The sequence below is a fragment of the Lissotriton helveticus genome, chromosome 9 (genome assembly GCF_964261635.1).
Source record: "Lissotriton helveticus chromosome 9, aLisHel1.1, whole genome shotgun sequence".
In the NCBI taxonomy this organism is placed as follows: domain Eukaryota; kingdom Metazoa; phylum Chordata; class Amphibia; order Caudata; family Salamandridae; genus Lissotriton; species Lissotriton helveticus.
In genome coordinates this window covers 1,121,001,470-1,121,029,425 of record NC_136070.1, presented here as the reverse complement: position 1 = coordinate 1,121,029,425, position 27,956 = coordinate 1,121,001,470, and the positions used below count along the sequence as shown (strand labels likewise).

Sequence of the window (27,956 nt, the reverse complement as noted above, 5' to 3'; positions counted from 1 at the left end):
TCACAGACAAATTACAAGGATGGAGTCGCACAAACGTGTTCTTTTTGTGTCGTTTTATTGGAGGGTGGGTGGTTGGAACAAAAAACCAGCCGACACGTGTTTCGTCAAGAAGGGTGTTAACCCGTGACCCGTGTAAACGGGTCGAGTAAAATGGAGTCGGGAACCCGTCTTCCCCACATCCGGCGAAAACCACCACCCCGATAATACGGTTCCCAGGCTACTAAGCTTAAACTCCTGTGGCTACATACGGCATTACCCGCCGTCAGCGCATCATTTCACTTTGCAAAATTACCACACACAATGCACCGCTGAGTGCCCGTCTGTTTGTGTGTCAAACCCGACTAGGACCGGGTTGGATATATCACCGGTCCCCCGACTCCATTTTACCCGACCCGTTTACAGCCCTGAAGAGTCACGGGTTAACACCCTTCTTGACGAAACACGTGTCGGCTGTTTTTTTTGTTCCAACCACCCACCCTCCAATAAAACGACACAAAAAGAACTAGTTTATGCGACTCCATCCTTGTCATTTGTCTGTGATCAATCATATCACACACACCCGTTGTGTGCACTGGACCTTGCTTACATTGTGCTGATCTGACTTCCCGTCCGCTAGACTCGGCTCTGGCGCATTGACCCAACTGTGAGGTTCGATGACAACACAGTGCAGAGCTGATGTCTTGACCTCGAGGCTCAACTTCGACACATCGACCCAACTGTGTGAACCGGAGCCGACGCATTGCCTTTACTGCGTGGAGAATATTGACACATTTTGTAGCTTGCAACCATGAATGGTACTTTGTTCACTGGGGCCTGCGTGGTCTTCCATGAAGTCTGCCCAAACTTTAACTTTGCCCTCGTCCAGCGTGACCTAAAAATACCTTTATTGCATTATTTGTATGTGAGCGCCCTACTGCATTTATTTGTTCAAAATTCAATATCTCAACTTCTACATGCTGGAATTTGATCTTATTTTCCTCAGATCAATAGTTTAAATTTTTTAAAACAGTTTTGGAGTTTTTTTTTGTAGTGTATTTACTGTGTTGGTGTATGAATTATTGCACAAATACTTTACACATTGCCTTTTAAGTTAGGCCTGTCTGCTATGTGCCAAGCTACCAGAGGGTGAGCACAGGTTGCTTTAGGATTGTGTTGTGACTTACCCTGACTAGGATTGTTGTCCCTACTCAGACAGGGTACATACCTCTGCCAACTAGAGACCCAATTTCAAACAGTAAGTATAAAATAGGAAAGACCTCCCTGCAAAACAAAGTGAGCAACAGTGAAAATGTTATGCTTTATGCGTAAATAACCAATGTAGTCCCATTCACAGAGATTGATAGGCTTGCTCTTCTTTAAATACTATTGGTTCCTTCTTTATGTAGATCACCAGTTTCAGTTCTGATTGCTACATCAATTGATGGGGAGTAGAAGATATGATAGAAAACAATTCAAATGAATTAGAGATAAAAGAAAATCTAATGTTCAGCACAATCAACTATACGCAATCAACTTATTGGAATTAAGAATGAATGTCTGAGAAATCACTAGCCTCTAATTTTAGTTATAGTCAACAAATGCTGGGAAAATGTCTTCACCCCCCTAATTAGGAGGACAAGATGTTCATGTCCTCTGCGTTATCTCATTAATGCGGAGGGTGTGAATGTTTCATCCTCCACATTGTGTAGGAACATCCTTGTGGTGCAAACATCAAATGCATATTCTTTTGTAAAAAAAAATAGGGACATAAAGGAAAAGCTTTCAGAATCAGTAGTCTTTTGGAAATTGTCAGCAAGTGCTACTGCAGGTCTTCTGAACAGAAGAATAATCCATACGCTTTTCAAGGGGCTGCTGTCTTGTTAATTAATGTTCTTTCTTACATTTAATCTTATACTTGTATCCCTAGATGTGGCCCAGGCAGTGCTCAAATATGCCACTCATAGTCAAGCTAGACTGGTGATGTTGCCAAGCATGGCTATTAATATCTCTTAATGCATTCATGGTCCTTCAAGGCTGCCTATCCTACACTGTGGTGTGCTTGCATATATGGCTTGTGCCAGTTTAGCCTTTAATAATTTAATTTAAAATAGTCACATACATTTAAGAGAAACTTCATTAGCTTTTCTAAAAATGTGTCTCTTGTCCATCTTGTGTTTTTAGAGGATCCAGTTTGAGAAGTTTGTTTCATGCTGTATCATCTTTTTTTTAAATAGATGACATATACACTAATGTTATTTTAAGATTTTAGAACATAGTATGCCCTTGGGTAAAGCACACATACGTCTTAGCCCTCAGCCTTTGCAGAAAACTCATTCTAACATTTCAACTTTTTTCAGCATCCTGTGTGTAGTTAGAAATATTTTATTTGGGGGCTTGGTAACTGATGGGTTTCTATCGATTATTTGTGGCCTATTTCTGCGTGCATAAGGACCAGCCTACAGAAACTGGGCATGCCGAAGCGTATTTTATATAAACATACACTCGCAAACATGGACTAGCAGACCCTCTACTTTGTAAGAGTAAACGCATAGAACATTTTGACCTGGCCCCTAACACTTGTAATCAAAGGAGAGTGAACTCTGCTGGTTTTCTGGGGTCTTGGTATCTCACATGTTGACCCGAAACCCTCCTGTTCGGTGGCCTCATCATTGTGCTTCACACCTAAGTAGTCGCTTCCCTAGGTGAGTACCACCTCCTTCCAAGGGAATGTACTTGAGGGATCTCTGCGGTGGTGCATACAATTACCTCCTATATCTAATGAATGACGTTTAATATGTGTGAAATATATTGGTGTTATAGATGTAAGAATAAAAGGTGAATTATTGATGTTGTTCAGACTTACCATCACATGTGAATGGTCAGCATGTTTCGCCCTCTGCTGCGCATGAGGTTCAGGACCAAATTATGAAATCAACAGATAACTTTATGTTGAGTTTGTGGACTCGTAAGTCTTTGCTCATGTGTCTTCATTCCAATTAATTCAGTCGGAAACGTATATTTTAGCTTTCAACACAATAACTCTCATTATGTTTGTTCCCATGTTTTCTGCAGTACTTATTGCAGAATTTATCAGGTATAATAACAGGAGTCACCGTACACATTAGAATTATACTGGCCACTTGTGACGAGCACTTAAGTGTACAAACAGAAGTACTCCATTTGTGTACAGAAAGAAAATTTAATTTTTTGACAATTTTTTAAAATTATTCCAATAAAATGGATTGTCAATCATTATTTAACTATCACTTGTTAAAAGTGCAGCACAAAAATACATAATTGATAGCAGAAGTGCACACACATAAAAAATAATATGTCTTGCTTTCCATTGCTGTAACCCAACTGTAAGTCAATGTAAAGTGTTCAGAACAGGGTAGAAAATAATTGTTACTGCTTGATAATGACTAAGGGCTGCTGTCAGGTCCTGACACACCTGTCTCTCACAAAGGAACCAGTCAATAAATTGCCAGTCAATTGAGCAAAAATAGCTGTAGTCTTGTTACAATTCACACTACCCTTTTCACTGTGGGCCCGATTCACAAAGAGCCTCCACACTTGTGGTGGAAGTTACTCAGTCATGGCAGGATCTCCGCAATGGTGGCGTTATCTCTGCAATTAGAAACCACTATGCGGAGATCCCACCTTGAGTATGGAGATCCTGCCATGATTGCGGAGCCTCTACTATGAGTGCGGAGACTCTTTGTGAATTGTGCCTTGAGTGTAGATAATCGCAGGGACAATGAACAAGCAATCAGCAGTAACAATGTCACCACTGATCATTTATGCATCTCCCCTCAGGCAGCTGGAGACAGCGGAAGGTGTTTGTGAAATTTTCTGAGAGATGTGTGGGACAACTATGACACTTCCCAGTATTTTCTCTAAATGATGTTGTGCCGCCAGAACAAGGTTCTAGGTCTTTTTTTCATCTCTGAAAGCATTTACAACAGGTTCCAATGGAAGGGAAAATACTGGCAGACTTCAATGAGCTGTATCTATATCACTGAAAGCCTCAATACCCTTATAGAGTGTAATGTATGCTCAGGACTAAGGTGTACTCTATATTAGCATATTAGAAAAGGCGAGCACAGACTTAGATTCTATCAAATCAGTGCAAGCACAAGTATGTGTGCGGAGGTCATTCCCCATTAACCCTTTCGTTGCTGCCGTCAGCCAACGGTCGTCGCGAGCACTAACTTCGTAGTGCTGCGCACGTCCGTTGGCCGACGCGGCCCCGCCCACTCTTCAGAACGCCCACACCGCGGCAGAATTGCCACCGCGGTTAAGGTGTCAAGCTTGGCTGGACTAAAACAATTACTTATACTTTGATGTGAGGTTGAACTTAGATATAGTTAACTAATAATGCTGTTCAAGAGTAATTGTGAGAGGTTACAACAGTCAATGTTGAGGTTCTGAACACAAGCCATACAAAAAGGCACTTAAAGGGCAGAGATGTAACCCTGAGCATAAATCAGTCCTCTACCGGCAAAAGTAATGTGGTCCTATTTTCTGAGGCAATATACAAGATTAACAGCCACATTATGGGTAGTATGTGCGGCAGTGCTTTTTATATCCAACCACGAATCTTGCTGGCTTAGTCCAAGTGGTCATTCACTGCTTGTTTAATAGCTTCTGGATGGTATAGTAAAGCACATACCTCCTTTGGTGAATGTAACTGGAAGAAGCATAAAACAACAACAGCTAACCTGCATTTCATCGGCCAAATCAACATCAACAAAGGTCAACAACACCTTTTTTACAGTAGGCTTCAGGGAGATATTTCCTTGTAATGATCTGTTTTTCTGAACACCAATTCTTAATTCAGTATTAGTCCAATAACGTCTTGCATTCTAAATGGTGCCTGTTGCCCTAATTACTACTAGAACAGTCGTTTTTGCACCTGATCAGGGATTATAACTACTGTTGTAATACCACACTGTTTTCATGCAAACTTATGGGCATATTTACAATGAAATGTCGGAGTGTGGAGCCATTACATCCTTGTAACTCCTTTAATTGGAGGCTCCCACCACTCCTTCTCCAACTCGGACTCTCGCTAACGTTCAGTTACCTAGCGGATGCCACCAATTCGGTGCACACCACCCCCCCTAATACCTTCGGATTCCGTTCTTAATTGGCAGCTTCCAACTGGACATTTCTGATCGGACATTGGTCTGACTCCAACTACGTCGTTCAGCCCGATCGGGCATCAGCGCACCATGCACCGTGGAAGCCTGTACACTTCTCTGGCTCTTCACGTACTTTGGCTCCCAACTGGACATTTCTTCCTGGACGCCGGTCCCATTCCCAACAAGTTCCTCAGACCCACCTGGGGCTCGCCTTGCCATGTACTGCGAAAGCTTTCACGTTATTCCCGGCTCCGCTCAGACCTTGAGACCCCCTGACACGCACCCAGAAACACATGCCTCCGGCATTGTCACCCTGAATGAACTCCTTGCGGCACCGTGGATGCTATCCTGACTACCTTCGTTGGCCCTCCTTTCTATTCCTTGACAGCTAATATACAGCACTGATCAATACTGTTGTATCTCGGTTCTGAAGATCAACTGAATTTATCACACGTCAAAACGTCGTCAACTACCCAGCATAACCTCTGGTACATTTTTGATCTTTAAATTTGTTTATGTTGTTAAATGTCCCTCATAATCATAAAGGACCATTTCTGTACAATCACAACCATTTAAGAAATTGTTAAAAATCTTTCCCTTCGTGCCATCTTCCTGCTGTGTTCCTATATCACTTGTCACTTGTGCCATTCTCACGATTGTGTGAGCACTGTTATGCACACGTTCCTGTGGGTTACACCCTCCTTCAATGTATATAGTGTTATTTCCTGTTCCCTCCTCCCCTTTTCCCTTCTCCTGAAATACATGTTTGCGCTCTATCAAATTCATTTGCTATTTATGTGCATAATTTAAAGAAATTGTGCTTAATTATTACCTGTTGAGACATTGATGTAGGTTATAATTCTAGTCACCCAGGTCTCAACTAGGACTATGGGTGTTCTCCGGTTGTAGTTAACTGAGCCAAAACCCAGAGATGCGCCGTATTTACAACAATACGGCACACACCAGTGTTTTCTCTAGATGGTGGCGCTGAAATTATTTGCTTAGCAACAATGCAGGCACCCTTGCACCATAGTGCAAGGTTGGTTGTGTTGCAGGGAATGATTCTTCCATAGAAGTAGCAAATCGTCATTATTTAATAATTATTTATGTGGAGGAAGAGAGACATTCCTGCACATAGACAATCATTAATGGTGTTTTGATCTTTCTATATGTGCTGCAGAATGCAGCACACAGAGAAAAGCAAAAACTTGGAGAAATAAAAGTATTTCTCCACGTTTCCCCATTCCAGCGCCTACTTTAGCATGGCGTTAGTTGTTGGCGCTGTCTCAGATTTACAGACCCTTGTAAATCTCGGGCAGCGTTAAAAGCAATGGGTATTGTGGTGAAACGCCCACAGCAACACCTATCACATGCCCCTTTCACTCTAAGTGAAGCATGTAAAGGGGACGTATTTACACGGTGGTGTTAAACCACAAAAAGTGACTTAACGTGTCTTTGCAAATAGGGAGAAGGGTATACTCCACCAGGACATCACTAAAAGTGATGTTCTGGTGGTAATTATACCCCATTTCGTCATGCAAAACCTGGCCAAATGTTTGCAGTTTTGCAGCTCAGGCCGGGAGATATTTGTACCGTGTTATAGCCATACTTAATTGCAGTAGTCACAATGGGGGGTGATGGGGCTCAAGTTGTATAAAATGTGCATCAATTAAGACTTGATCTTTGTAGAAGGATGGGTAAGCAGAATGATATACTCCTTCTCACGGATTTTGAATAAAGCTTTGCATGTGTTTACAAAATAATCAATTTTAGCGTTTGCCTGTGCAGTATTATCAGCACATGTTAGTTTAATACGTGGACCATATCCATTACCTCTTCATCAATTCCCTGGAGATGGTGAGCTGTGTTACAGTTTGTAATTGATGTGTGCCATTTTGTCTTTGAACAGGGCTGGTTTAGTCCCGGGCAGGTGTTTGTACTCGACGAATATTGTGCCAGGTATGGATGCCGAGGCTGCCACCGGCATCTGTGTTACCTGAACGACTTGTTAGAACGAGCCGAAAATGGAGCAATGATCGACCCTACCTTGTTGCACTACAGTTTTGCGTTTTGTGCGTCACATGTTCATGGCAATAGGTAAGCATAACTAAGATTGTGCTATGTTAGAAACTCATGTTTTCTTTCAGTGGTGATTAGTTTCCTCGAGGCTTAAGGGAGCAGTGCCAGATTTTTGGAATAATCACATAAGGTATATTTGCATAGAATTAATCTAAAAATATATCATGTACATAGTAGATGTCCTGAAAATCTGGGATGGAATTGTCCCTTCTGGACATAAATTGGACATCCTTGATGAATCTGAATAATAGTGGGTTTGGCATAATCACCCTTTTGACTTCAATAAAAATGTGAAAACCAATACAGTGCTAAAATGTAACAATATAGTCCGCTTTTTTTTAATAAAGCTAGCTACCCATTTTCAAAGCGGAAAGACTACTAAATACGTCTTCTTTAGAACTTTTCAATGTCACCATTATCTATTTTGGCACCACTGTTTGTCGTTCTGAAGATCACCTCTAGTTCATGTTCTGTTATACACGTTCGCCTTCAAATTAAAACATGCTTTTTGGTTTGCAATTTCTTTTTTTCATTTCTGACTTTTTTTTTTACTCCAGTTTGTATCGTCATATGCCTGTTTTATTTCACTTTGTCTTCTTTCCTTTCTTTTGCATGCTTTCCTCCGTTGCTTCTCGATTCTTTTGCTATCTATTTATTTCACACCGCACACACATCAAAAATCCACTCACCAAAGTCAACAAACGCCCGAGCTCCTTGGCGGGTCACAACAAAGTGGGGAAAGTGAGGGGGGCAAAAATTCTGGTCCCTCAGCCCTTGAATCTGAAACCAACTCCAGAAGGGATTCCAGGAGAGAGTCGAAAAAGAGAAAAGATTCTAAATCCCAGCCTGCTCCAGAACCTAAAAGGTAGGTTGTTGCATCGCACAAATTATACGCTCAAACAATAGTTTGTGCATATAAGGATGTGTACAGATTCAATTATAAAATAACTCACATAATTGTTAACTGCGTTTAAATAATGCACTCTTTTAATTGTAGAATGTTGGGAACAACATGTTTTTATATGTAACATTAGAAATGGCATGCTTCGCCTAATACCGCGTGTACCTTAGGCTTTCATTTGACTGGTAATGCGGAGTCAGGTATGAATCGGCATTATAAGGTGTTCGGAAATTTCTCCATGGCCCTGCTTCCCACCCCCCTCCCCCCAAAATTTCTGCCAGGTACAATCAAATATAAATTGTGCTGAAAAAACAGAATGGAAAAAGGAGGGGGAAAACAACCATTTTTGTCAGCCCTGGAATCCTGTCACCACAAACAAACTCCGGCTAGCTCCTAATAAAGGTCATTGTACGATCTGTTTCATATGTTCTTCAAACAGCCGAGATTTAAGCACTTCTATTGTTGACGTTTCAGGCCTCTAATTGGATAAGCTATGACCATACGGCTTTTAATTCTGCTCTTTCTCAGCAGTCCAACGAAAACTCAGTTGGAAAGGAGGATGTTTGCTGTTTTTTTTTGTCATTGTTATATTGAGTAGAGAAAGTAATGGAAAGGGTGATTTTAAGAAAGTTTTATACATTTCTTTACTGACCACTGTATTTTGTTTCTTTGGCAGGATTATATAAATGTTTCTTACATGGTCTATTTGTGGGATTTTACAGGATGGCAGGCTGAACTCACAGATTTGGTGGGATGCATTTACATCTAGGGTATATACTTTGTCAGCGCCCAACATTTTTGGTTGGGTAAGCTCATGCCTCATACATGGGTGAGAGAACCGGGCGTTTATGGGTTTTCATAATTCCCAACAGAATCTTTGCATGTTAATCTTTCTCTCTTCAAATTAACTGTGAATACCCTTGCAACTTAACTGTATTTTTACATTCCTAGCTCTAATCGGTTGTTGTTGATTTGTTGTGTTTTGCATGGTTTTTGCATAAGTGGCTTTCATTATTCATCACTACTGAGAATTGCACAAGATGTTTAAGTTTGGGAGGTACGTAGGGACATGTTGATGGATACATTAAATGTTGAGTATCATTCTTATAAACCACAACAAAACAAACGTCCCCCAGTGTGGCTCTCAAATGTGGGAACCATAATTCCTCATTAGTGAGCCTTTTACTCAACTCAGGATGATTCGTGTCCCTATAACTGAAGAGAGGACCCCAGGGGGATTTTACAAAAAAGAACGGTTGGTGTTCACACACCCCCTGGTGTCTTGCTTTTTCATTGGCCATCCAGCGCGCACCAGAGAATGATGTAGTGTCAGGTGGCCCTTGTTGTGGATAGAGGAACTATTCAGGGATGATGCGAGGAGTAGTGGATCCTGACAACTAAAACCTTGTGCTCTTACTCCTCTTCAAAATATGTTATTTATTAGATGGGTGGTGTAGGGGTGATTAAAAACAAGTAACAGACACTTGAGACAAAATTACGAAAATTTACGCAGCTTGCATCCTATGCCAGAAGCTGAGTAATTTTGCCTCAAGTGTCCAATACTTGTTTAGCGAGACACAAACCATCCTGAATTGAGTTGAAGGCGCCCTAAAGAGGATGTCTGGTTCCCACATTTAAAAGCCACACTGGGGTACGTTTGTTTTGTTGTGGTTTATGATATTATAAGGGAGAGTGCAAATATTCACCCACGTAATTTTCTCTCTCATTCCCACAGCCCTCCAAATGAAAAGGGTTTTGTATCTGATGAAGGAGTGTCATTCTTACACTGCGTTTGGAAGGCTTTTGCACCAGGCTCTTAAAATAACATCCATTATTTAACACTGCATTTCCTATGTGAGCAGGTGTGTAGTGGCAGGCTACAGTTCATAGTCGACTGTTTTGTGACTAAGCACAGGCTAACACAGTGTGAGAAATTGGGTTGTTGGTTGATTGGGGTGGCAGCCCTGGTCAAACAGCCACAAACCCTAGCATGGAGAACCACACAAATTCACTACATTAACCAATGCTTACCCCTGGGTAGCTTGGTCCAAAAACCAGTCAGGCTTAGCTCAGAGGCAATGTGTAAAGTTTTTAAGGAACACACAAACAGTAAGAAAGTGAAAACACAACACAAGAAAAATCCCACAACAATTTAGAAAAATAGAGTCGATTTTAATAAATTATTTGACACCCAAAAAACTAAAATCCAACCACTAGAACTATAGTTCTGTATATTTACATTTTGTTGTAAAAACTAGCTTCTAAAAAATCAAAGCACCGACCGTGGACATCTAGTCGCGTGAGACTCGGTCAAAGTCAAAATATATGGCCATAATGGATTGGGTCTGGTTGGTGCTTTCCTTCAGACTTAGCAGAATGTCCAAGAAAATTTTTCTGAGAACATAAGGTTCAGCTGGGCAAGGCTACACCCAGTGTCTCAGGAGGAAGTGTCATCAGGGAGCTGCTGGAGCTGTGCACATGGCCTATTTGAGGAAGTCAAAGGGTTTATGGCAAGCCTCCATCCAGATCACCTTCGTGGGTGCAGTCAAGTGGGCACTGCTATATCTCTTTACAAACCTTCTGTAATATCCAGTGGGGCCCAGGAAGGCCTTCAATTCATTCTGAGTTTTAGGGCCTCCCAGGCCAGAATAGTTTCTGTTTTGGCCTGGAGGGGCTGAGCCTTACCCCTGCCCACAAGGTGTCCCAAGTACATGACAGACCTCTGCCCTATCTTGGCACTTGATAATCAGAACTGCCTGTTGCTTGGCTGAAGCATTTCCTGCAGGTGAACGAGGAGGTCCTTCCAGCTGCTGCTCAAGACAGCTATGTCATCCAGATAAGCAACACTGATGGCCTCCATTCCGGCCAAAACCTAGTTCAGCAGCCTCTGGAAGGTAGCAAGGACATTTGTAAACCCAAACTGCATCTCCCTATATTGAATGTGGCAATCGGGGTAGCAAATACTGACCACCCTTTGCCCCCCTCAGTTTGGGAAATCTGCTAGTACCCAGAAGTCAAAGCAAAAGTACTCAGGAACTTGGCAGCTCCATATCTGTCAATGAGCTCATCAGCTATGGAGATGGGGGTGAGCATCAGTCTTGGTGGCTGAGTTGAGTCCCCTGTTTTCTGAGGTGGTGCCTAGACATGCATAAACAAGAGGGATGCAGGTCACCTGTGAACAGGGACAGGGAAGCCTATATAATGACCTATAAAACTATAAAAAGAGATATGCGTTTAAATGAGAGCATGAGGGACAGAGTCAAACTGGGACACAAAATAGGCCCCAGTACCCAAATAAAAGTGGCCACTTTTAGTAAATTTTGAAAACTAAAAACGTGAACTATGTCAGGAAATTGAGACCTTTTTGATCTAATAAAGACATATTGTATATGTTTTTACCATGTAATGAAGACTGCATGGATTTGAGCTTGATGCTTCCAGCCAGTGCCTGATGCATGACATCGCTGAGGCTACGAGTAAACACAAAAGAGAGCCGCTGGAACATGTGCGGAGAAGCTGCTTTCGCCCTTGCTCCAGTGGCTCTTTTGTGTTTACTGAGAGTCTCGGGGAGCCTGCTGCAAATGGTTAGCTGTGCTAGAGTTTCATGCTAAAGGGCCGCCATAGAAGGTCTGGTGTGCAACTGCCGGCCTGCGGGCCGTACTATGAGTACCACGGATCTACAGGAACCAATTACTCTTACACTTCCCACCAGTGCTGAGTGTCTCCATTTTTTGGGAGATGAGAGAGGCAAAGTAGCTGATCTTGGTTGGGGTGGTGGCAACTGATACCACTACCTTAATTAGGCTGTGGCACATGATGAAATTTACTTATTTTTGGACATCTGGTACTTGATAACACAGAACCACATTCTAATACAGTGCTCCTTATTTCCCACTAATGTTGAGAGAATGTTAGATTTGGCAATAGATGAGGCAGGCCTATTAAGGGGTGATGTAACAATTCTGGCTTGTGAATGTATTGTGTGTTAATACAGTACTGTGTTCTTGAGATTTTGACACATGATAGCTCAGCAATGTGCCCTTTAACGGACATCAGTATTACTCTCACATACTACCAACAGCTAGTTTTGTCAGTGCCTGGGAATGAGATAAAGTAGACATTGTATTTATTAAAGACCTTGGAGACATAGTGTGGTTAGAAAAAAAAATGCTAATAAAGAAATGGCCCATGCTTTGCATTAGTGATTTATGATATGGAATGATAGTTGTAGCTACTAAATGAAATATCAGTACAGGACTAACTGCATTATACTCTTCACCGCAATCCACAGAGCCCCACCTTCTCGATGATCTGATATGGTACAAGTGGAAATAAAAGCATCCTTCCATCGTGTGACAGACCATATTTTCCTTTTAAGTGATGAAATGTGACCCAGAGGCAGATGTACGACCGGGTTTTGCGGTCGCAAACAGGAATTTGGCCCATTTGCCACTGCAAAATAGGTCAGCCCCATGTACAAACCATATTTTGCGAGTCACAAACCTATTAACGACTCACAAAATATGGTTTACAACTTGCTATTAGGAAGGGGCGTGCCAAGGGCGTCCCTTCCTAAAATAGAGTCTCACACTAATGTTTGAATGTTTTACAACCGTATTGCTGTCACAAAACACTCACAGTTTACCACCATTTTCAAAAGGGTGGTGAGCTACTCGCAAATGGGAAGGGGTCTCCAGAGGACCCCTTCCCCTTTGTGAATGGGTGCGTAAATATTTTTCAAGAGCAGACAGTGGTCCCAGGGACTACTGCCTGCCCTTAAAAAATGAAACAGAAAAATTTCATTTTTCTTTTTTAAATGCATTCTGCTTTCCTTTAAGGAAAACCGGCTGCATTTAAAAAAACATACATATCAAAGGAGGGAGTGGAGAGGGAACGTGTCCACATGGACACAAGGAGTGGATTCAATCTCCCTAACTATAGTTAATAAACAAATAGAATCCACCCATATAAGATAGGCGAAAACAAGAAAAAGGTCTGGGGTTGGATGTGTTTCCTACTATGGTGGGAAGTACGTTGTTTTCTTTAAAGATTCAGAGTTCTTCGTTGTTGTCGAGGCTGTCGACAACAAGAGGCATGCCATACGAGTTCCAGCATCAAGGATGCATCACGCTGCGGCTGTTCCCATATCACTATGTGCTTCAAGGGCGATGCCAAGCCCTTACACCCGAAAAAGTCCACCCAGCAGAGGTCATGTGTCAGTTCTGCTCAGGGTTGTGCCGCAAAGCATCGGTTCCGCTAGTTCCACCGATGGGCTGACAAAGCACCTTCAGATCCACTTTCAAGTGTCCTGTACTGGGTGGCACCATGTGGCAAGGTAGGAGGCCAGCCACTAGCCCTTGGAGTCACTATGGGTCCTGGGTTTAGTGATGCAGGTCCAGCTCTTCTCACCCAGGCAAGAGGACAGCAGGGCAGCAGTGCTTCAGAGCAGCAGTCCAGCAGAGTGGTAGTCCTTTCAGCATCAAAGCCATCTTTCTTCCTGGCAGAATCCACAGGTTCAGAAATGTACTAAAGAATTGGCATCTGAGGTCCAATATTTATACCTGGTGCCACCTTGAAGTGCGAGAAGCTTCCAGAGGTTTTCACCCCCAGAGGTGTTAGGAATTTGCTACCTCCCTGTCCTGGCCCCAGATTGTCTCGTGTCAAACCCCTTTGCGACAGTGCTTAGGGAGGGCCTTTGTGAACTTCAAGCGTGGTAGGTGTCAACTCCTTCCCCCTTAACTCAGTGTGGCCCATGCTGTAGCTACCTAGCTTCCCTTAGTCTCACAGTCTGAGAGCAATACACAAAGACCCACTACCAACTACATGAAGTTATGTGACCTAGGATACAGGCAACAGGCACCAATTGGTTGGGACAAAAAAATGCCATCTTTCTAAACGTGGCATTTTCAGAATTGTGATAAAAAAGTCTACTTCACCATGAAAGAGGACTTTTAAATTACAATTCTTTAGATACCAAACTCGACATGTCACCCAACTCCCAAATGGAAGTTACAGCTTATTGAATATAATAAGGTAACTGCAATGTGCTCCTATAGGAGAAGTAGGCTTTGCAGTGGTTAAAACTAATTTAGGTGTTTTTCACTACAGGGACATGTAAAACTTGAAAGTACACGTCCTACCTTTTAAATACACTGCTCCGTGCCCTCTGAACTGTTCAGTATTTGCCCTCTGGGTGACATATAATTATTACAAAAAGAGGTTTGGGCCTGGCAAAAACTTTTTTTCCCAGGTCGAAATGGTAGGGTAAAAATTACACACACAGGCTACAATGGCAGGCCTGAGACATGTTTAGAAGAGCTACTTAAGTGGGTGGCATAATGAATGCTGCAGAACAACCATTAGCATTTAATTCACAGGCCCAGGGTACATGCAACACCACTCTACTTGGGACTCACAAGCAAATTAAATATAGGAAATTTAATGTGCCAATTGGGTATAGCCGACTCCACCATGCTATAAAGACAGAGCACAAGCACTTTAGCACAGGTTAGCAGTGGTAAAGCGTTGAAGTGTACAGAGTCCTAAAGCCAACAAAAATTAATTCATAAAAAAGTGGGGTAAAAGCAGAAAAAGGTTTGGGGTGACCCTGCAGAGGCCCAGGTCCAATACAGGCGTTGATTATTACACTAGATACATTTTATAAACACATTGGTGTCGGTGTAAAATTGATTGCAGTAAACACAAGGTGCCTCTTAACCCCTTCGACGCTCATGACGAGCTCAGCTCGTCATGAGGTACACCTCTCGTACACTCAACTCAGCGCACCGCGGTAAATCCTACCGCGGCTAAGGTGTTAATGAGTGCACTATGAGTTAAAGCCCAGCCATGGATGCTAGATGGGTCCTCCATCATGTACAGAACTTTGTTGGTGCTTCATGTGGGGAAAATCATTCTACATAGCATTTCTCTGTACCAATCCCTTTGTCACTCAAATATGGTCCAATGCAACTTAAAAAATATATTTCATGACAGTAAGTAGATCAAACCAGAATGCTTACAGAAATTTAAATAACGTAGGTGGAACCTTAATTGACAAAGAAAAAACACATACTAGACTTATCTCCACATCTTAACTAATCTACACCATTTTCATGTTCGCATTTGGAATATGGTGTCCTGAACGTTTTTGAGGTGTAGTTATGCTGATATGAGATACATGTTGCTCTGAAAATGAACCCTTTTTATTTAGATATACAAATATGACCTGATATGATACGATTTGACAGACAAAAGCCACATTTTTATCACATATATATATATACATTGAATTTGCATTTGTTGTTTATTGGGAGCTGTTTGATTCCCTCTACAAGGCTAGGCAAGAGCTGCTGCTTTATCTTTTCTTTACATGAGATTGGCTGTCAGTCAGAATCTACCACTATAATAATGAAGGTCGAAGAGGGGAAGAGAGAATTCAACGCGGCTATCAATCTCCAGTGTTAGGAGCAGACAGTGATGGAGCTGAGGTGGGTTGTCTGTTTGTATTGTGTTTGTGTAAGGTCAGACAGTGAGACAGCAGTAGCTTGCAGTCAGTGAGAAAGTGCAGAGAGAATGTGATTCAGATGCTGCTGGACAGCCTGAAGGTCAGGACTGACAGAATGACAGCCCATCACGGAGAGGAACCTAACTAGCTGCTCTAAAGGGTCTTGCTTCATGAATACAGCATTGCTGCCTGGTCTGTGCAAGTGCAGGAGGGCAGCAGAACGACTGCTGTTAAAAATACCACTAGTCTTGACCTCACACCGGTGACATATCATTTTTTTAGCAAAATGATCAAAACAAATATCAGATTTTTGTAAACACAGCTGCGTTCCATAGTTCTGCATGCTCCTGCGATGAGATAATGAGGGAGCTTCTTTTGAAAATGGTAAAAGTTTGTCTTAACATGGTGTAGCAAATAAGCACATAGGTTAGCCTGGGCCAGGGACATATCCAAAAAGTGCCATGTAAATGGTCTGTGTTGAAATTCTTCAAGAAATCTGCTGCTTTAAATGATAGTTTAATACATCCTCATTCTCTCATTCATCCTGTGATTCGGGAAAGAAAGACTTACAAATTGGAGCAATGATTGTTGAAGTTTTTTGTTATTAAAGATAAAGTGATAGTCCAGAAAAGCGGGTAAAAACATAAACTCTGATTATAACAATGGCTATCTAACACAGTGGCAAGAGCAGAGCTATTGGTGTCACTGCCAGTATTCATCAGTTTCTGCCATATTGACATCTGAACTTGGAAGTTTGAAGATTAACCAGTAAAAAGTGTTTTTTCTTCTGCCAATGACTGCAGTTTTTTTACTATGGTGCCTCCAGGTATTACCTCCTCATCTCGTAGGAGATTTATTTCCAGCTAAGTTAGCTGGTGCTTTCTCATTCTCTGCACCATGACAGCCCAAAACATAATAGTGGCGCTAATATCCTATATCGGATTTCCCGCCAACATCAGACCTGGCTCCTTTACACGACAAGGCGGTCCTCATTCTCACTAAAGCCTTACCACTCTCATGGTTTAAACCTCTAAGAGTTGATTAAGGCACAGAATAACACAATTCAGGTCAATTATAGAGATAACATTTTCATGACAAGGGGAATTGTAATTGTATTTTGATTGTCTGTATGAAATTATATAAATGGCAAAAGTACAGTAAAGAATGTGTCGTTTTCAACTATCACACACAAAACAAACCTTTGGAACTTACTAGCAAATGTGTAACATTTTCATAGCTTGCAAAGCCATCAATTTGAAAAGGGCAATTTATTTGGCTGTCAAACGCCTAATGTGAGGTAATCTTCATAATTTCCATTCTAAATAGCAGTCTCTCTCCGGGCATTAGGTGCCCTGGTATTCCAGGTCTAAAAAGCTCAAATATGCTATTATACTCTCTTGACTAGAGAACCTTACACAGGTACACTCACTGTTGTATTTTTGTATGAGCCGAAGAGCCACACTTTTCTTTTGTATTTTGGTAATTTATCCCTATCTGTTTTATTTATTTATTTATAAAGTTTTATACTGCGCAAACTAGACCCCAAAGGATATCAGAGCGCTTTACAAGAGAGGCCAAGAGTGTAATGACAACAACACATTAGTAAAAGACGGGGATCATACAGTAAACAGAAGTAAGCGGGCCATAGGGGGGGCAGTAATATGCATAGTAGCAGATCTGTATCAAATGAATGTTCCATGGTAATAAGAAAAAAGTCACCCGATCCCGAGAGCCTAAACCACTAGGGTAAGAATTTGCTCATTAGGAATCTTTTGGTTTTTAGTTTCCTTCTATTTTATGTGTCATATAATATCTTTTATATGTTGGAGTATGCTATACAACAATTGGGTAAATATCGGGATCATTCATAACTCACTAAATGATTGTTATTGAAGTAAACTAGAGTGCTCTATGTATAGGTTAAAGATAGTGAGCCCTAGTCCTGCATTCTGCCCAGGCCTGTTAAAAACCTAGGCCTGGGTGGAATTTTGAATTCTGCAGGCAGAATGGAGGAATTTTGGTAATTCCGCGTTACTCTTCTAATGTGGAATTATTGGTCAATTAAAATTCCGCCTCTCCACTAACAGAATTGAAAATTATGCAGTGATTTCTAAACTTTAGGAACCACTGCATACCACTCAGCAGCAGCACCCTTACATACTCTACAGAGATTAAAAGTTTTATTGATTAAAAGTTTTATTAACTTCAGAGTATGCATGCAAGGTGCCTAGTGGTATTTGGCTGTGCTGTTTTCTGTTGTGGATTTCCACAGAATCTCGCAGAATTTTAATGTAATTCCACAGAATTCCATAGAATTCTGTGGAATCAAACTCCACAAATTCCATCCACCCCTGTTGAAAACCCATCTCTGCCTTCTCGGCCTAACTCAACCCGACCTTTAGGAGGTGTCTAGTATAGGTCCTAAATTGTTCACATTGTATCTTTAAAAAGTTATAAAAAGGGGGAGGAGCCAAGCTCGCATCCGAGATGGCCGCGTTTTAGCTCGGCTCCGATCACTCTCCTGTCTGCAACTAATATCCTGTACTTTATCCTGCCCCGGGAAGTATTCCACGATGTGCAGTGGAACGACGATAACTCACAGGCACTTACCGTCTGCTCCGGTGATTCCTGGGTGTCACGGATCCTGAGTTACGCCCCTGTCTGCTTCGGGGCCTCCGGAGCGGCCGGGCCTGGCACTCCTTGGCGGCGCCCGGGCTGGACGGGGCGCAGTGGCCGGCCCTTGGTGGTGGTGTGGAGTCGGTCGGAGGGGCCGATGTGCTAATAAACCGATTGCGGCCTCCCGGGCCTGGTCCGGCGGTCCTGCGGCCTGGTGTTGGGGAGCTGACTTCCATGGACGGGGTTAACCGTACATCTGGCTCGTCTCCCCTTTGTTCTCCGGCCCGGCCATTTTGAGTTCCTCCGCCCGGACTCGGAGAACGGTGCCGGCGGCGTGTGGGGTGCCGGCGCATCGCCTTCTTCTGGTGGTTCCCCTTCCTGCCCTGGTGGCACCTCCGCTGGTGGTTGCCGGTGTCCTGTTTTGCCCCGCTGATATCCGGGCGGGGGTCGGTGTTTGCAGCGGCCCCGCCGGGCTTCTAAGATGGCGGCCGGCCCCATGATTCTCGGCCTTGCGGGAACCGGCGATGCGAGTCCGCCGCGCGGCACGTTTGCAGAATACTGTAAAGGTGAGCCTACGCTCCGCGACATCCTTGCCGCCCTGCGCTCCTGGGGGGCACCCATGACCACACCGACCACTATCCTGGAGGGGGGTCCCTTTGTTGGGCCTGCCGGACCCCCCTCGGTTTGTGCGGCTTCATCTCTGTTGTGCGCTGCTGGAACTTTCCTTGGGGTCGTGGACCTGGAGGCTGCTGATGGTGTGGATGTGCGGGGGTCCGCTGCCCTTCTTCGTCCTGTCCCTCCTTCTGTTCCGGAGGTTCCCCGGCTGGATCCCGTCTGGACCGACCTCGATGGGTCTCCTTTTCCTCTTTTGCCTCACATGGCCGTACGAAGATCCTGTGACGGTGCCGCTGGACCGGCTTTCTCCGTATTCTCATCGGAACTTTGCCTGTTTTGCCTGAAGTGGTTACTGTACTTTCTGGATCATCCGGGTCACGATCGCTACAACTTGTGTGTATTTTTGATTCGACTCCCTGTTATTCACCTCCTGCTTTATGTGGTCTGTTTCCTGGTGCGCTGGACGATTACAGTTTGCGAAAAACGAGGACAGGGTTGAGCTGATCTTGCCTCTGTGGACTGGTATTTTGTGGTATGGTTGGGTGATCCGTTCATAATGTATGATTATGTTTGATACGTCTTTACGTTCCTGGAGCTTATCCGTGTGTTTATTATCTTCCCGTGGGCTCTGAGTATTTTCGGGCGGGGGGGTGGGAGCTGAAGGGGTTTCGATTATGTGGCTCCTCTCCCGCTGTTTTTTCCCTGTTTCCCCTTCCCCCCCCCTTTTTAATCTACGTGTTTCTTTCTTTCTTATATTTCTCTATATTTCGGGTTCTAATTAGGGCGACAGGCACGCTGCTGGGGGGTAGGCCATAGCCTTCTGCAGGGGTGCAGGGTGGGCTGTGCGGGGTGGTGGGGGGTCTGTTTATTATATCTTTCCCTGTTCCTCTTTTTGGTTCTATGGCTCTTATGTATCCCCTAATTTCGAGGCGCGGTGTCGGCACGTAGCCCCCCGGGGTGTTTGTGCTGGCATGGCCCTTTTGGTATGTCTGCTGTCACGGTTTATTACGCATTCATTTCTCCTGTTGCCACTAGTTCCATGTGCCGGATTAGTGTTGGGTGCTTTGTTAGCCGTGGGGGGCGTGCACTGACGCTGCGCCCTCACTTTCCCCCTCCCCCTTTTTGATGTCCTCTTCCTCCCCTTTTTTCCTTTTCCCCACCCCATTTTCTTTTCCTCCCTTGGGTTGTTGTAACGGAGGGCTTTTAGTTTTGTAAACGTATTTTTTGCTGTTTTATTATTATGTGCCCTGATAGTGGGGGGTGGGTGCTGAGCAGCGATTGTGATTGTTCTTGATGTGGGACTCACGTTCTGCCTTTGCCAAAATGTATTGTTTTGTTGGTCTTTTCCTGTATTCGAGACTTCGGCTGGCTCACGGCCCACCGCGGCCCTCTGGACTTTACAGATTGACATTATCCTGTGACACCCTTTTTTCTATTATAAAATTAACCTACTTTTATCCTGTCCGTGATGGCGACTCAAAGACTTGTTGCCTTTGCCTTTCATATGAGCTATTTAGAAATCCTGTTGTCTCTCCTGTATTGCCTCGTATGTTTCTTTATTGTGGTGGCCGGCCCGGTGGGTTGTAGGCCCGTATCTGTGCGCGCCTTCTGTACAATAAAGGTTTTAAAAAAAAAAAAAAAAAAAAAAAAATTATAAAAAAATGAAGTCACCTAGGAAATGTGTGAGAAGCTAGATGGGCTACCTGCCTTAGGGAGTGGGGCATGAAAACAGAGGGCAAAAGGAGGGTTGAGGAAGTATAACAAAAATGAGTACATTGGTAGGGTCAAGGCAACCAACACTGAGAGGTGGTGGCAAAAGGTTGAAGTGGGAAGCAGCATAAAGGGGAGAGCAGAAGAAAAAATATGCCCTCCCATTGGATGCTTACAGAAAAAAGTTGTCCAAATGCAAACAATGTACGCAGTGGAAGGATGCAAGTCAACTAATCAGAACCATGTAAGACCAAAGTGCTCCTTGGCGGGACATACACAAGAACAGGGAGGAATGCCACCCAAACAGGATTAGGGAATGGAGGCAGACAAAACTGCCATCCTATCATGAGCAAGGGGCTGACTCAAACCCGCCAAATGTATATTGGAAAAAGTAGGTTTGCGTAATAGATAACTAAAGTTGTCCTTAGCCCAGAACTGAAAATTGGTCTAACTTCTTATTTCTAATCATTCCCATACTTCGGGGCTGCGTCTCATCTGAGATTAACAAACAAATGCTTAGTCCTTGATGTGGTCACAAATTATGCTTCTTTGCATAGGAACGTATTGTGAATACTTCAACTAAATGCAACTCACTCAAGTTACACTTTCATTCTGCTGTGCCTAGAGCCTAAATGAGCATTACAAGTAACTTTAGCAATACAATGTAAAATAAGAGGAATATGGTAATTACAGGAAATGCAACTGGACCTTTCTGAAACATTTCCACTCATCACAAGCATGTTTTATAATGTATCGATCTAACATGGGCATCCACCATGCTAGTCTGACTAATAATAAAAGGCTGCTGACATCATGACGCATGTGCATGCATGCATCATGATGGCCCCATCATATTGCATGCATGAGAATGCATTGTGCCACTGACAGCCATATTGCAATGGGTTTTTCTGTTTAAAAAACTCATCTCAAATTTGCATGAATATGCGTCGTCATGCAAAAGAATGCATGTGACTGCCGAAAATCATTAGAAATGTCAATAGGTTCGCATTTTGAGCTGAGACTTATTGGCTTTACCAGTGATTGTTTTTTAACTTTGACTTCATTTTTAGGGTTGAGCCTATGCGAGCATGTGTTAGCACATGCTTCTTGCTTGCGAGACCATGTTGTTAGAAAAAAGGACTTGGTGCCTGCCCATTGCTTGCCATTTGTTGGCTTAGGTGGCACTATTCTTTAAAGCTTATGGTTGGTAATGGCAGGCCTAACATCATTTCCATTCCTCTCTGTGGATCAGGGATCAAGCACTGATTGATTCAACTTAACAAGTGCCTATCCACTGCTCCCGGTGTGACTGAGGTACTATTTTGTTCTGTTTAAATTTTAGTGCCCTGCAGACAGAAGGCTTGTGACTCCAATGTGCCCCACTCCAATTCGCACACTCCAGTCCAAGACAATCTGCCCCACTCCCATCTTGTGCACTCCAATATGCCCCACTACAAAACAATTTGCCCATCTGCAATCCAAAACAATCTTTTCCACTCCAATCCAAAATAATCTGCTCCACTCCCATCCAAAACAGTGTTCCCCACTCCAATCCACAACAATCTGCCACACTCCAGTCTAAAACAATCTTCCCCACTCCAATTCAAAACAATCTGCCCTACTCAAATCAAAAACAATCTGCACCACTCCAATCCAAAACAATCTTCCCTAATCCAATCTGCCCCACTCTAATAAACCATACTCCAATCTGCCCCATTCCAAGCTGCCGAATTTCGTAGCGCGCCCTGCATCGCAAAATGCGATGCAGTGTGCGCTACTAAATTTGTTTTATTAATTAAATTGTTTAATTACCTCCAATTATCCATATTCTGGTTTTTAGCACCATCCACCCTGCCCCACCTTCCTGCCCCACCGTAACTCCCTCCAGGGGTCGTGGCTGTGTACCCCCAAACCAATCCACCCCACTCTGCTCCAATCCAATGCACCCCACTACAATTCAATCTAAGCCAATCCACCCCAACTCAATTCACCTCATCCCATTTCAATCAATCCCACTCCAATGGAATCACCCCCATCCAGTCCACTCCACCCTAGTCCCCCACTCCACTCTACACTACTCAACTCTATGCTACTCCACTCTATACCACTCTGGTCCACTGTATTACACTGCACTCAATGCCATTGCACTCTATGACACATTCTGCCACTGAATCACTGAACTCTTCTGCAATCTACACAACTCTGTGACACTCTCCTGCCCCTACTCCATTCTACAACTCCCTACTCCAACAAATCCTGTCTGTGACACTCTACTCCCCCACTCCACTCTATGACACTCCAGGCAACTAACGTTTAGCCATGCTGAACAGCAGCCACACTGGTGTACAACATAGCAAAAACACATTTCTAAAGCCTATTGCTCTTGTAAAGGTGAGACGTATTGGCTTTGCCAACATGTGTTACTCCCTATAAAAAAACATTTTTTAAATGGGGTTTCTTAGAGAAAGAAAATAAGAAATAATTGCATGCAATTTGTATTTCAGTTTTTGAATCCTTGTTTCTTGCCGGTTTAAAATATTTATTTTTTCCCTTAACTTTCGAAGCTGTTTAATAACTGGAGTAATTGATTCACTTTCCCTTCACTTACATGCATACTCCTGGATATAGCAGGTGTAATTTAGGTGTGCTGAAAGGAGTGCAAACTTGCTAAACATCCAAAAGTGTAACTTAGCTTACATGTACATGCATATTTGCTACATGCATTTGAGTAAATTACTCGTATTTTGCAGTCTTTGGTCTTTTTAGCAGTATCTTTGAAAATCATTTGGAACTGATGAATAAATATGATTGGGATAAATTTCAAGCAAACTCTGACTCAAGAAAAAATGCTGAGCCCCACTGAGTTTCTGATTTGATTTGCTTTGATTTTCGTTTCCCCACCATTTATAGACTTAATGCAGCTATGTGCAGAACAAAAGTGTGTGCCCAATTTATAAGTAGATACTACATTCATTACAGTGTATCCTCTGTGGTGCCCCTAATTAGCACCAACACACATATATGGATTTTACAAACAGACAAACTTTGTTTTAAATATGTGAAAATAATGGAGATAATGCTGCAGTCATTTTATTAGTCCTGCAAATGTTGCATTACTCTCACTGGTAACTGCTGAACTTTGAAACCTAGCCACAAACTCCTTCTTCTGATTGTAATGAGTATGCAAAACAAGCAAGCTAAACTTCCTCCTGAGAAAGGAGTGGAAAAAAACCAGTGCCAGTTGGCAAATGCAGCAACTCCTTTTCCACGCCTATTGGCTCAAAAACTACAGGTAACAAAGAGGTACTAATAAAATATTCCAGTTCTGCCACTGCTGGTCTTTAGGGGTTCATCTCACAGACAAAACACTGAGCAAATTGTATTAAAACTGTGCATTTGTTAGCTCAATGTCACAAAAGCTGACTGCAAAGCTCTAGGTAATTCATGCTGTGCAATCTGGCTACTCTATTTTAGTGTGCCCTATATTTTTCAGAAAGTACATAGCATCTTTCTTGACCTCTACCTTTCACTTGCTTTCATTTTACAACCTTAATCATTCCAAGCCTATCAAAACGGTGGAACATCTAATTTATGCAATCTTGCACTCATCATCACGGACTGCAGAGCTAAAGAAATTGTGAATTCTAATACAGAAATTGTGAAATCAATTTACAGGATAAGAAAACATGTACATTGCACCAATTATACATTCTGAAGCTTCAGGCATAAGTAATGATACATGAGATATATCAAAATAACGACATAGATATGATCAGTAATTGATCTGAAGCCCAGACCATAAATTACCTCTCTAGTATCCGTTTTAAAGATATTTGAAATATACCAGATTTTGACCCTCCCATTCATTGTCTTTCCTGTTGCTTGAAATTCAGACAATTCACTATTAAAACATAATTTTTACTTAGACAAAAATGCCCAATTTCACCAAACAAACCCCTGTTATTTTCATGAAAAAAACACTATTTAGGCCCTGATGTATCGTTTTTTTACATTTTTTTAAATAACTGTTTTCTAAGCCAACTTTCCATTTATATCAATATTCTCCTGTAGCAATGTCAAAACGTGGGTAAAGGTGCATCTTTCTGAAGCAAGCTCAGATTGAAATAACATTTCTTGTCTCCATAATGATAAATGCTAAATCAATCATTCAATGTTGTTTTTTACTTAATATCAGAAATGTAATTGTTAGAAATGGGGGTCTCTAGTTTGTAGAGGTAGGTACCTTGTCCAAATAGGGACCCTTGCGTCCTTATAGTCAGGGTAAGGGAGATACACACTTTAGATAACCCCTGCTCACCACCTGGGGAGTTTGGCATGAGCAGACAGACTTATCCCAAAGGCAATGGTTAAAGTATTTGTACTCAAAATACACTGTAATACAGTGATAACACCACAAATGGACACCACACCAGTTTAGGAAAAAGTAATTATCTTTATCTAAACTCAACAAGACCAAACCGACAAAAGTCCAACACAAATGTAATAAGAATAAGACTTTTAAAAGGTTTCAAGCAACTGGGTCCATAGAAAACTATGGATGCGTGATTTCTCACAAAGTACCTCTAGATGCACCAAAATTCCCATGACCAAACAGCCGCAGATATGGAAAGCATTGAGAAACAAAGAGATGTGTCAGTTCCTGAGACTCTGAGGAGGCAATGCGACAGTTCTGCTGCACACACTAGAAGCGATGCCTCGAATCCGGTCTGTAGGGGCAAGTGAGGCGTCGCCTCCATGACAATTGTGGTCCGTGGGTGATGCATCTGGAAAAATTGCCACACAGGTACGATGCGTGGAAATTCGGGATGCGTCAGCGATTGATGTAGCAGCAGCTAGCGGCGCTGCATCAGTTTCTTCTGTTGCAATCCCTCGATGCGTCACTTCTTGCAGGGCGACAGGCACTACGTCGGTGGGGGCGCACCGATGCATGGAGACCCTTCTTGCAAAGTGGTGCTGCATTGGAAAAACAGCTGCAAGACGAGCGATGCATTGATTTCTTCAGTTCTTTAGGTTTATTCCAGCTCCCAAAAGCAGGAACAACCTCCAGACTCCCAGAACTAGAACAGGCACCTCCTGACAGGTCACAACTCTCAGCAGCAGAGTTCAGGGGAGCTGGGGTTGAGGTATTTGTGTCCTTGTGACTTCAGAACAGGAGGCCAGCACACACGGGCCCTTGGAGATCTTCTTCAAGCAGGTTCAAAGGAAAGTTCCAGTCTTTTACCTTTCCTTGACAGAAAATGCACCTGCAGGCCAACCCCACACAGCACACAGCAAATATGCAGTACTCCTCCTAACAGCTCTTCAGCTCTTCTCATTGGCAAAGGTTCATATTGAGTCTGGAAGTGATCTAAAGTTCTGGGGTTTCAAGTCTACTACTTATATCCCATTTTGTCTTTGTTCTCTTTGTGCAAGGGTCTCTGAGTCCAGTCGAATCCAGTTCTGTCCTCGCTGGTGCAGTATGACCACAGGAGGTGGAGACAGCATTGTGCAAGGAAGACAGGCCCTATTCAGGTGCAAGGGAATCTCCCCCTCTACTCTAAATGCAGCCAAGCCCTATTCAGCTCAGATCTGAGTCATCCAGGAAGGGCCAGGCACACCTCAAGAACCTCTGTGGCTGTCTACAGTGAAAAAACATCCCTAGCCCCTGTCACTCCAAAACCAGACAGTCAATCCACAAACAAGCAGAGGCATACAGAATGGTTAAACAAGAAAATGCCTACTTTCTAAAAGGCCCATTTTCAAACACATAATTTTAAAACCTACTTTACTAAAAGATGTATTATTAAATTATGAACTCAGAGAGCCTAAACCTTTTTTTTCCATCTTGCCCCAATGAGAAGTTATAATTGTAAGATGTTGCAAAGTATTTCCCATGCTTTCCTTTGGGACAGATAGCTTTTCAATAGTGAAAAAAGAAATTGGCAGTATTTCACTATCAGGACATGTCACACACATCATTACGTCCTACCTTTCACATATGCTGTACCCTGCCCGTGGGAGTACCTTGGGCCTACCATAGGGTTGCATTTCATGAAAAGAAAAGGGTAGGTTAGGGCCTGGCAAGTGGGTGCACTTGCCAGGTCAACACAGCAATTAAAAACTGCGCGCAGACACTGCAGTGGCAGGTCTGAGATACCTATTCAGGGCTACTCATGTGGGTGACACAATCCGTGCTACATGCCTACTAGTAGCATTTGATTTACAGGCCCTGGCACACTCAGTGCACTTTATTTGGGGCTTACCAGTAAATCAAATATGCCAATCATCATGCGCACATTTTACACAGAGAGTATATGCACTTTAGGACTGATTAGCAGTGGTAAAGTGCCCAGAATCCTAAAGCCAACAAACACAGGTCAGTAACAAATAGGAGAAAGAAGCAAAAAATTCGGGATAACCATGCGAAAAGGGCCAAGTCCAACAGTAATTCATTGGCAAAGTAGGTGTTATAAGGTTAGTGGAAAAGAAACTTGTAGAAAAAGTTTTTCTCTCAGCCATTTTCCAGAGGCACGTTTCTGATTGGATGTTAACAGCCCTGGTCCCAAGTGACAAAGTCTTAGTCTCTGTGCCCAGGAAGGCAGGATTGTTGTATACAGCAAATCACTTCACAGTAATTAGCCCCCTAAGAGGGGATGGGAATCTTGACGGAAGAAAGGACTGCCTAGACACTTCTCTATGCTTGGTGGTGCAAATTGGGGCTGGCAGTGACTGTTCCCATTCTGTACAAGGGCTTTTACCACTCCTCCCTGCAGAGGCTAGAACAGAAGTAGTGCGCAGTTCTATTCTTAGTCGCTTAGATTACTGCAACGCACTGCTTCTGGGGGCCCCAAAAATCTTAATTCTAAAACACCAGAGGATACAAAATATGGCAGCTAAGCAGGCCCTAGCGCGTCCTCGATCCGCCTCCTCTACTGGAGCATTGGCTGATCTTCACTGGCTACCTGTCCAGCAGAGAATTTCGTTCAAGGCAGCATGTCTTGTTTTTAAGGCCCTGCACGGACAGGGGCCGACGCCGATTCAAAACCTTTTTCTTGGTATTGCGCCACTAGATCCTTAAGATCCTCCTCCGCGTTTTTAGTGACGGTCCCAAGGATCAATAGAGTGAGGATGGGCGGTCGGGCGTTTGGTTTCACGGCCGCTACTCTTTGGAACACACTCCCGTTGGCGCTGAGGAGCAGACAGGATCTCCCCTCCTTTAAAAAGGATCTTAAAACGTTCTTGTTCCCCAGAAAAATGTAATGGCAATCCTGCCTGTAGTACAGACGCAGTCCCAGCGCCAGGATACCCTTTGGGTGGCAGCCGCGCTTAACAAATAAATAAATACAATACAATACAATACATACTATCCTGGAATCTCTGGCTCCACACCTAACAGTGTGGACCCTGA

At 43.1% G+C, this 27,956-nt stretch overlaps 1 protein-coding gene across 14 annotated transcripts in view; it reads left to right on the top strand.

Annotated features, from left to right (window-relative positions):
* Positions 1-27,956, top strand: part of CADPS (calcium dependent secretion activator) — a 1,592,252-nt gene that overhangs the window by 954,312 nt on the left and 609,984 nt on the right. For 9 of the 14 annotated variants that reach the window (XM_078661538.1, XM_078661533.1, XM_078661537.1 and 6 more), the window contains exon 13: positions 7,033-7,220. In XM_078661538.1, the coding sequence (XP_078517664.1) occupies positions 7,033-7,220 (188 nt within the window). Of the gene's footprint in view, positions 1-7,032; positions 7,221-7,896; positions 8,068-27,956 lie in introns of all 14 variants that reach the window. The other 5 variants (XM_078661532.1, XM_078661528.1, XM_078661527.1 and 2 more) reach the window with 1 other exon arrangement.